At 47.7% G+C, this 10,579-nt stretch overlaps 1 protein-coding gene across 1 annotated transcript in view; it reads right to left on the bottom strand.

Annotated features, from left to right (window-relative positions):
- Positions 1-3,739, bottom strand: part of slc12a4 (solute carrier family 12 member 4) — a 17,253-nt gene extending 13,514 nt beyond the window's left edge. Inside the window, exon 1 of the mRNA XM_076016943.1 lies at positions 3,457-3,739. Within this exon, the coding sequence (XP_075873058.1) occupies positions 3,457-3,580 (124 nt within the window). The 5' untranslated portion in view covers positions 3,581-3,739. The remainder of the gene's footprint in view (positions 1-3,456) is intronic.
- Positions 3,740-10,579: the final 6,840 nt, after the last annotated feature.

The raw sequence follows: 10,579 nt of genomic DNA, 5'->3' as shown, positions 1-10,579 counted from the left end.
GTCAGCAGGCTACAGCTAGCGGTCTGCAGCTGGTGCTTAATATCAATAGTAGCAAACAAAACTGTGTTTGGGCATGACAATGAAAGCAGGTAACTGAGAGGTTTGTGAGAATGGTCCCAGACGAGGAGAGATGCTCATTCTGCTGACAGGAAATGCTGGAGAATTCCTCATTCTTCTGCTGGGTTCGGGTCTGACTCGTGTGAAACCACTGATGGAAAACGTGCTCGCCAGCGAGTGATGTCGTGGACGCTGCGTGCACGTCATACGTAGCGAAGGCACGCCATCGAGTCAACGCCATGGCCATGAATGAGCCAAACACTGTGAACAAACCTGACACGCTGCCTTCAATATTTGCATTAACTCGTGTTTGTTTGTTTTGTTCTTGTCTCGCGAGGTTAAAATTGCTTCCTGTGCCAATTTGTATTGAATGAATCCACATGAACACACAGCATTCATCAACATTCAACAAAAGTGCCGTGCTGTCGGTAGCATCGAGACACCCCCCCCCCACTATAGAACACATAGTGTAACTATAAACATTGACTCCAGCTACAACACCTTTGATTTGAAAACAAAACAAACAACAACAACAGAAAAACTGCTGCGGTTGACTTGGTACACTGTGCACGTCAGAGCCCCCTAGCTGTGGAGGCAGGGATGAGGAAAGGTTTTGGATGGAAGTGTTGAGGCTTCATCATTTAACCAGCTGCAGTTTTCACACAGCGTCAAGTCCTGCAGTCACCCATCGCACCGCTCGCTGTCCTGTGACGCGGTGGCACACGCTGATTGTTTGCCATCGTAAGGAAAGGTGTGAATCGCCTCCACCGGGCACACAGCACAGTCAACAGGTTTGCTTTGCAGGACAGGAAGCGTGTCTGTGGTGTCCAGACTGAAGTGTGAGCTTGTTGGCGAGCTGCACCCCAACACAGCAGAGGAATGTCACCCCGCTGACTGGAGCAGCAGCACACATTAGCTTTGATGAGTGCTAATGATGCAGAGAAAGGGCAGCGGCTCTTTCTGATTGGCCCAGAGGGTGAGCAGGAGGGGGCGCCATTCACTGTAGTACAGCACTCCCAGTGGATGCTTGGTAGGGGCTCCAGGGTCAGGATCTCTGGGCTACATACCTGCCTTCAACTGTCCAATCAGCAGCGCAGTGCTGTCACTCACTGCTGTGTCCTTGGCTGAATTCAACACCACATGTTTAAAACACAGCAGAAGGCTCACATTGATTCTTGTGATCCTGACCGGAGTCACTGAGGACAACTGCTGTTGCTTCTATGTCCTTCTATTGTATTTCATGCTCACTAATCAGTGTGAGATAGCGGAGCGACCAACACAACACAACTAAATCCATCACTTCAATGTCTGATGAGGCCAAGAGATGAAAAACAAGAGCAAAATCCCACGTTGTGCTGAATTTCACATCTGTCCATCTTTTTATTCCAGCTTTTCACGATGAACGATTATAATAATAATAATAATAATAATAATAATAATAATATGGCACAGAAATCTGTCACTTTAGCCTCCTGTTTGCTTGCATTGTTTTGGAAAGAGACGTGAAGTGAGACGTGTCGGTGCCCTTTGTGACATCACAAAAGTCACTGAATTCCAGAACGGTGAGTTTTAGCAAATGCTTTCTGAACTGTGATGCTAGCGATGCAAGCGAGGCCAATAACTGGCATCAGTGGTTTGTGAGAAATGATTGAGGAGTGGCTTTTTGCAGGAGACGGGACCTTGAAGGGAGGGCGGAGTCTGCAAAGTTTGCTTTCCAGTGCCAAGGCTCCCTCAGGTCTGCTGCTCCTGCAGTCACAATGATGTCACTGTTGGTTCCCACACAGGAACAGACTCCACTCTGTGGTTCAGACTCCACTCTGTGGTCCTCCGCCCACCACTCCCACCGTCAAGTCACTCATTTCACGCAGCTGAGCTTCTGGCTGCCTCTACTTGAAACTACAGAGAAATTCCATTAACTCATCACTGGCTTCTTCATGGTCCAACCTCCTCCTCCTCCTCCTCCTGCCCACGCTAGCATGTAGCATGTAGCCACCCTCAGTTTGACGGCCAGCAAACAGGCCAGCACATGTTGAGGGTTGAAGTGAGGACAGCGAGCCGCCCTCCTCTCTGCACCGTGGACTCCATGGAGGTGGCTCCCTTCCTCTCCTCATACAAACTCAAGCTTAACTCAAGCTTAATTTGAGATGTATAGAAATAGAGTTGAGACACCAGCAGTTCCAGAAAATAGCACATTTAGCCCTCTGTTTTACAGCCGTCCACAAAAACACCCGCTTTTTGAAGGCACCTACAAGAAGTCTCAGAGTGCTGTACCCTTGGTGACATCACAAAGAGCTGACAGAGCCACACCGGATTGTTGCAGTGCACCGTGGTTGGAAAACAGTTGAGAATCTGCGTCATGTGGGACCTTTAACTTTGAATCACTGCAGAGATGTACGGCCGTGCTGAGTACTGCAACACTGTGGTGGTCAGTTCGTCTCACTCTCTGCCTGGCTTTCACTCCTCAACGTGCTCGTGCTCCATGCAGCAGCACCAGACCACGGACCTGCGCCGCCCTGTGATTCACTCTGCAAATCTTTTAGTCGTGGGAGGATAAAACTCGCAGAGACGATGACACAAACAGACAGTGGGATAGAAACGTGAGCCCCGTCACTGTTTTCCGTGCCCGGCCCTGAGCCTTCGGTAAACCCTGGTGCTGCGTTCAGGGACCACACCCATCAGCCTCTCTTATTTGAACAAAAAAAGAATCAGTGTGTTTTTCCCCTCTGGCTCAGCACAGGCCGGCTCAACTTCTCCCTCAACTTCCTCTCCTCGTCCTCCTTTTCAGCTTGTTTTCTGCGTCTCTGTTGGGACCGGCAGCGGAGAAACAAGTGAATGAAAGTGAGAGACGAGTGGCGGCGGTGGCTGGGGGGATGAGAGGAGGGAGGAGAGGAGAAGAATCTGAGCAGCCGACGTCTGAATAGAAATCCTGCGCTGGCACAAAGGAGCTGCGTCTTTTGTGCTCTGAGCCACTGGAGGCCTTTTCTGCTCCCCCCCCCCCTCCCTTCACCATCACTACAAGCTCTCAGCAAGTCCCGCCCCCCCCCCCCTTCAGCCCCCACCCACACCCCCGCTTCGGCTCTCCCCCGCTGTCATTGTTTCCCCTCTATCACTCATCGTCACGCAGCTGCTGAGAAAAACAGCGAGAAATGATGAGAAAAGTTTCTCTGCTTTGTGTTTGTGCAACTTTCCAGCGAGAGACCAGCGGCACTGCTTTAGGATTTCCATGGTAACGCACCAGCGGCTCTCCACACAAAGCAACGCGTCCAGCCGCTGTTTGTCCCACCAGAGAGCAACTTCACCACGCACCTTTTCTCCGTCTCACAGTCTCCGAGCAATCCCACCGACGCTCTCACTCCACCGACGTGCCGCTGAGCTTTAGAGTCAAAGTGTCCAACTTACCATCAGAGCTGCTGGTGTCCTGATCCTGCCCAGTGTCCCTGTAATCCACCCAGTTGATCCCCTCCAGACTGTCGTAGCGGGCCTGAGCCTGGTCCTTCACCGGCACCACAGTGAAGTGAGGCATGTTGGCATCACACTGCCCTGCGTGTCTGCAGCTCACTCTCAGCTATAGCAGGCTAGCTAGTTAGCCAGCCTTCACTCCAACTCCCACTAATGGCAACTACATTCCACTACACTGCGCTCACTTCCTCTGCTGCTATTATCATAGTCCCGCCCACCGGCCGGCCCTCCTGGTGTCCTCCTCCCAGTGTGTGTGTGAGCAGGAGGACTGCGCTGAGGATGGCCCTCACAAGACAGACCTGTGTGTGTGAGTGTGTGAGTGTGTGTGTGGGCAGGGGGGAGGGGGGTGGGGGGGGTGATGTCATGTCATGTACAACCCCACCCCCCAAGCTTTTGCTGTCTGTATCATAGTGCAAGCAAACACAGTGAACCTTGTGTGTCCAAGGTTCACACAGTGGCCTTCTGTGCACACACACACACACACACACACACACACACACAGGGCAACGTGGCATTTTGGGAAAGCGTCAGTGGTGTGTGTGTGTGTGTGTGTGTGTGTGTGTGTGTGTAAGGGCTGGACACGACTGCAGGGTGATAATACAGGAGGGGGGAGAACAGTCAGAGGAAACAGCAAATCACCACAAACTGTTGGGAACCACTTCTGACCCCCCCCCACACACACACCCCCAACACACACACACACACACACACACACACACACACACACACACACACACAGTGTCAGATGGGAATGCATGTTTTCCTGCAACACTGATGATTCATTGATTTACAAAAGAAATAGAATAATAAATAATAGTGCATCATTGTCAAGATGGTGATTGGCTGTCGTGAAGGTGAGGTGAGGTGAGGTGAGGTGAGGTGAGGTGAGGTTCAGACATCACAGAGAGGAAAAGTTTACACTTCTTATTTTCCACAAACACTCTCAGCCATAAAAAGGGGCGGATCAAAGTCTGTCTAATTAAAGGGCGGGTTCACAGCAGTGCACTCCTCACCAGCTGTCTCTGGAGCTTTTCCAGGCTGATTGTCTTTATTTAATGTGAAGTTGCCATCGACGAGGATTTAAAGAAGACTGAAGTTAAAACCGTGGACATTTTGAAGCTCAGCAGCTTGAAATCTTCCAATCACACCAAATCAGCTGTGAGGCTTCAATCAGCTGAAATGCAGCGAATCAAAACTCTTAAAGTGACCGCAGTAATTATGAGGCTGATTTAGATTTTAAATAAATTGATAGGTCTCAAACTAAATTCCCTCCATCGCATGTGAATCTATTGGTTGGATGTTGGCATCTCAAACAGTGGCATTTCTTTGTTGGTAATCCTAACAAAAATAAACAAAATAAAAGGTCCAATCACTGACCAATGAAATAAAGTGGAGGACAGTTTGTTGTGGAACCATCAGACTTGTTTTCACAGCCTGTCCGGCAGGAACCCGTCAGGATTAGGGCCTTTGAGGTAATAAAGTGATTTATTTGCCTGAGTGACCTGCAGGCGGTGCACGGTCACACACAGGAAGGCCGTCCACCATATAAGGCCTGCAGCGCCACATCCGAGTGGTCCGGGTCAGTGAGCAAGGCAGCAGCAGCAGCAGCAGCAGCAGCAGCAGCAGCAGCAGCAGCAGGCAGGGCCCCCACACACCATCTCCCTCCCACACAAACACTCAGCGTGCTGACCAGCAGGTGGCGCTCCCAGTAAATCACAGGCTCCCATTAGGGTCAGTTTGTTAAAAAAAACAAAGAAAAACAAAGCTGGTGGCCAGAATAAAATACACTGAGTGAACATGGATACTATCCACCAGATACAAGGCCTGGGTCCAGATGACAAGTCAAGGTCAGGCTATAAACTCTAGCTCTTTAAATTATGAAAAAAAAAAAAAATGAAAAAATATTTTTTTGTTGTTGTTGACATGCAAGTATGGCTTTCATCCACTAGATGGCAGCCTTACTCCTCAGACATCGCCTCAACTGCATCCAAACTTCCCGGCACCCAACAAACCAAACAGAAATGACTCAAGTGCTGAATTATTATTATTATTATTATTATTGTTATTGTGTGAACATGAGGCCACATCACAACCGTCCAAGTTTTTTTTTTCTTGTTTTTTTTTCCCACATTGTATTTTCCCACAATCCTCTCTGGCAGCTGAAAGCACTCCCTGGTGATGGAGAGTGAAGCCTTTTGTCAGGTCAGAGGCTCTCTGTGTGTTTGGAGTGAGCGCTGCCCACCTCCACCTGCACCACTAATCAAATAGTGGCTGAAAGCTCAGCGTGGCTTTTCTTTCTCAGTGACACTGATTGGGATTTTCTCACAAGGTGCCTGAGGGGACTTAAGTGGATCCAATTACCTGTGGCTCCATCATTAAGATGACGTGGCCCCCAGGGGGCCCCACTCCACCTCTAGCACTGCACGTCCGCCTCTGAGGACAATGAATGGCACCTCAGCTGAATGGTGTGTGGGCTGAAAGGTTGCTGTTGGTCTCCTCTGCAGATTGACCTCTGCGTCTCACTCAAACTTGTTTAGCTTTCTTCCCTTTTCCCACAAGGTCTGTATGACAAAGTGAAAAACAACAACAGCTCATTTTTTGAGGGCACCTTTCAGCTGCTCAGTGAAGGAGGAAGGAGCGCACACGCAGTCTCCTCCGTCACCTTTTGTTAATGTAACTGCTTAATAAGGTTTGTGCTCAACAGGAGCCCTGTTCACTTTCGAAGGAGCAGTGTGCAAGATTGAGCAGCTTCTGATGGCAACAACAAACACAATCAATACCGTTACATTCTTCTGAAATGCCATTGTACATATTGTTTGCTTCTCACTATGGCTTTTGTTATGAGAACAAAAAGCTGCATTCTGATTGGTTGAGCTGAACAAGCTGCCATGTGACAGGGGTGTGACTGCAAACATTTTTCCTTCAATATTCTCCAGGCCACATCTTTACTTTAGTTATGTTCTATTGATTGTTTGAATAACAAACACTTGTTATTGTAACCGTACTCTTCCAGACCACTCAAGTTTCACCAGTGTGAATCATAATTAGAAGCCTCACAAAGACATTCTGTTGTCATTACTGCACTACAATAAATAGCTGTGAAAATCAACCCCTTTTGATGTCACAAGGGGAACTGACACTTCAGGCGCCATCCTCCCGCGGGATGAGTTTCTTGCGTAACAATCGATGAGCATGGAAAACATTGTGGAGGACGACAATGTGAACATGTGATGGTGAGATTCTGCACGGCTTTCACCATTTACTTCCAGAGTTGAGGAGGTTCTGGTTCTGGTTCGGTTCAGTCCACCAGTTCCAGCAGTTGTGCTTTGGCCATGTGCCCATCTGACAGTAGCAGCAAAGCTTGGAAACCTACTGGAGCTCCCGCACTGCAGCTCAGTCAATGAAGCCCTTGTTTCATTTGACAGCGTGCACATCGTCAGCCGCTCTTCCAAGACCAACACACATCAGCTGTTTCCACAGCTGCAGAACACAAGGTGAGAAATGCAAGTTGTTCAGAAGCTGCAGGTGTATTTTAATACTATTAGGATGGTATCTGGTATTAGGATGGTATCTGGTATTGGGATGGTATCGGTATTAGGATGGTATCTGGTATTGGGATGGTATCTGGTATTGGGATGGTATCTGGTATTAGGATGGTATCGGTATTAGGATGGTATCTGGTATTGGGATGGTATCTGGTATTGGGATGGTATCTGGTATTAGGATGGTATCTGGTATTGGGATGGTATCTGGTATTAGGATGGTATCGGTATTAGGATGGTATCTGGTATTGGGATGGTATCTGGTATTGGGATGGTATCTGGTATTGGGATGGTATCTGGTATTAGGATGGTATCTGGTATTGGGATGGTATCTGGTATTAGGATGGTATCTGGTATTGGGATTGTATCTGGTATTGGGATGGTATGTATTAGGATGGTATGTATTAGGATGGTATCTGGTATTGGGATGGTATGTACTAGGATGGTATCTGGTATTGGGATGGTATCTGGTATTGGGATGGTATGTATTAGGATGGTATCTGGTATTGGGATGGTATCTGGTATTGGGATGGTATCGGTATTAGGATGGTATCTGGTATTGGGATGGTATCTGGTATTGGGATGGTATGTATTAGGATGGTATCTGGTATTGGGATGGTATCTGGTATTGGGATGGTATCTGGTATTAGGATGGTATCTGGTATTAGGATGGTATCTGGTATTGGGATGGTATCTGGTATTAGGATGGTATCTGGTATTGGGATGGTATGTATTAGGATGGTATCTGGTATTGGGATTGTATCTGGTATTGGGATGGTATGTATTAGGATGGTATGTATTAGGATGGTATCTGGTATTGGGATGGTATGTACTAGGATGGTATCTGGTATTGGGATGGTATGTATTAGGATGGTATCTGGTATTGGGATGGTATCTGGTATTGGGATGGTATCTGGTATTAGGATGGTATCTGGTATTGGGATGGTATGTATTAGGATGGTATCTGGTATTGGGATGGTATCTGGTATTAGGATGGTATCAGTATTAGGATGGTATCTGGTATTAGGATGGTATCAGTATTAGGATGGTATCTGGTATTAGGATGGTATCAGTATTAGGATGGTATCTGGTATTAGGATGGTATGTATTAGGATGGTATCTGGTATTGGGATGGTATCTGGTATTAGGATGGTATCTGGTATTAGGATGGTATGTATTAGGATGGTATCTGGTATTAGGATGGTATCGGTATTAGGATGGTATCTGGTATTGGGATGGTATCTGGTATTGGGATGGTATCTGGTATTAGGATGGTATCTGGTATTAGGATGGTATCGGTATTAGGATGGTATCTGGTATTGGGATGGTATGTATTAGGATGGTATCTGGTATTGGGATGGTACCTGGTATTGGGATGGTATCTGGTATTGGGACGGGCACTTTTGTCAAAGAAGGAGTTTATTATTTAAAATAACAACAAACAAAACACGTTACTACTACGCACAAGCAATGCTGTGTTTTGCTGTCAAATTGCTTCTATGTCTTATCTTTTGCCCATAAGGACACATGTGCACATGCACGCACACACACACACACATACACCATCCATCCTCTCAGGAAATCCACTGCCGATGGACATGATAAGATCAGGACCCTACTGCTTCTGTGACAGACTGCAGACTGGAACTAACTCAAACTGGATTAGAAAAAACAAGATTGAGAAGCGGAGATTGAAAACATGAAAGGAAAAAAGAAGTGCAGGAGAAGAAGGAGCTTCAGAAGATCAGATAAGCAGAGAAGTGGATGCAACGCACCTAAAGTCCGGCAAACATAAACACTGTGCACTGGCTCACCACAGGATGTGATTGTGTTTTCCTCATCCTGCTCTGCTGCATCTTTGTAGATAGGCAGCGGACGTCATCCAGCAGCTGTATTTTCAACCGTTGCATAATGGTGAACACAAACATTGGCCAATGACTTGCTGGGAGAAATGTCACCTCCTCAGCTGGTGACGTTGTTTGTGCCAGTGCACAGCAGGGTGCTGATCACTTTCAGTCAGCGCTTCCTTCAATGACACTTAGATTGAGCTGTTTGCTCTGAGTGAAGGGCTCTTACTTGCTGGTAGTCTGGAGCGAGTCCAGTCCGGAGAGCCAAGGCCGGTAGTTATTGGCCCACACTCGGTCCGTGCCATCCACGATGGGGAGTTGTCTTGGGGTTTGTTTGGCTTGACAAACGCTGTCCTGTCAGGACGTTGACTCCCCGTCAAGAAGAGCAGTGGGTTATCTGATGGTGTGTGGATGCACTTTGTGCAGGTGAGAAGGCCAGCGCAGAACATCAGCAGCTCAGAGCAGCGAGTCTGTGTGTGATGACAGTCAGAGTCTTCCTGTCTTCTGGCTGTGTAGGATTTTCAACTATCTCCTTCTCAAAACCAAGCTCATATTGCTCAGTAATGCCTCCAGCTGATGTGAAGGTGTTTAGCAGCCTTAGCCATTATAGCGGCTAACAGCCACAAGCTGCCAGCTGCATCTCTTGAGTGCAACTCCTCACAACTTAATTAGAGCTTTGACTCCACGGTTTCCAATGAGTGCAGACTGTATTGCTGCTCCCCAAGCCGCAGCTCCCCTCAGCAGCCGTGATTTCAAGCGTCCACTCCCTAAATGGTGATATGATATTTCCAATTACGAGGGAGCTGTAAACAACAGGCTCTTTTGCAAAGCCAAACCAGTTCACTAATAATATTTAAATATGGCTGTTAGACTTCATCCTCTTCCTACTGAGCATCCAAAACCTCACCTTTCCCCCCCGAGGACGGTTGTTTGATGTCTTTGGCCCTGTGAGGAATCTCTCGCTGAAATGTTGCTGCCAGCCTAGCAAAGGTTTTACTGCTGGGTCACATGGATTATAGCCGCGCAATTGAATTATGAGTGGAGAACGAGTCTTCCGTCTAAAAAGGCGCATTAGAAGATAGCCTGCCTTTGCCCCAATCACATTAGTGCTGCACAGAGCTGCCAATTAAGAGGCAGTCTATGGTGGTCCAGCTTGACTTTTATTGGCAAAGCAAATTCAATAAAAGTTTGTGGTTTTGACCTTTTTGCTGCGTTACACCGGGACTGGAGGCCCTGGGATGTAGAGGAAAGGTGTACAACACGGAGCTGGAAATGGGAGCGCTGAAGACAAACAGCCGCTTCACTGAGGGCCGATCGTGGCCGCCACTCACCTCACCGCAGTCGCTGCAAGTTGTCAGCACAACGCCACTGAAACCAATGGAAGCAACGGTCGCACTCACTCACACAAACAGTCCAGGCAGATTGTAGAGTGTCAGTGCAATCTACCCAACATTCGCCCGGCTGAACAAAGATTCAGGGGATCTTGACATCGACCTGAAGCCCAGTGGTGGTTCTGGTCCAGTTTATTTTCCACTGGTCTTTTGGTTCTACATCAGCTGCTCAAAGGCCAGTGACTGAAACTGAAACTGGCGGGAAAGTGAAACCACAACATTGAACCACAGACGCGTCATTAAAGGGTTGGACACACAGCAATAATATCTCTATTTGCATTTT

Source organism: Nelusetta ayraudi, unplaced genomic scaffold (assembly GCF_046127955.1).
Source record: "Nelusetta ayraudi isolate G7.1 ecotype Tasmania unplaced genomic scaffold, CSIRO-AGI_Nayr_v1 ptg000246l, whole genome shotgun sequence".
Classification (NCBI taxonomy): Eukaryota; Metazoa; Chordata; class Actinopteri; order Tetraodontiformes; family Monacanthidae; genus Nelusetta; species Nelusetta ayraudi.
This window is presented reverse-complemented; position numbering and strand designations above follow the sequence as displayed.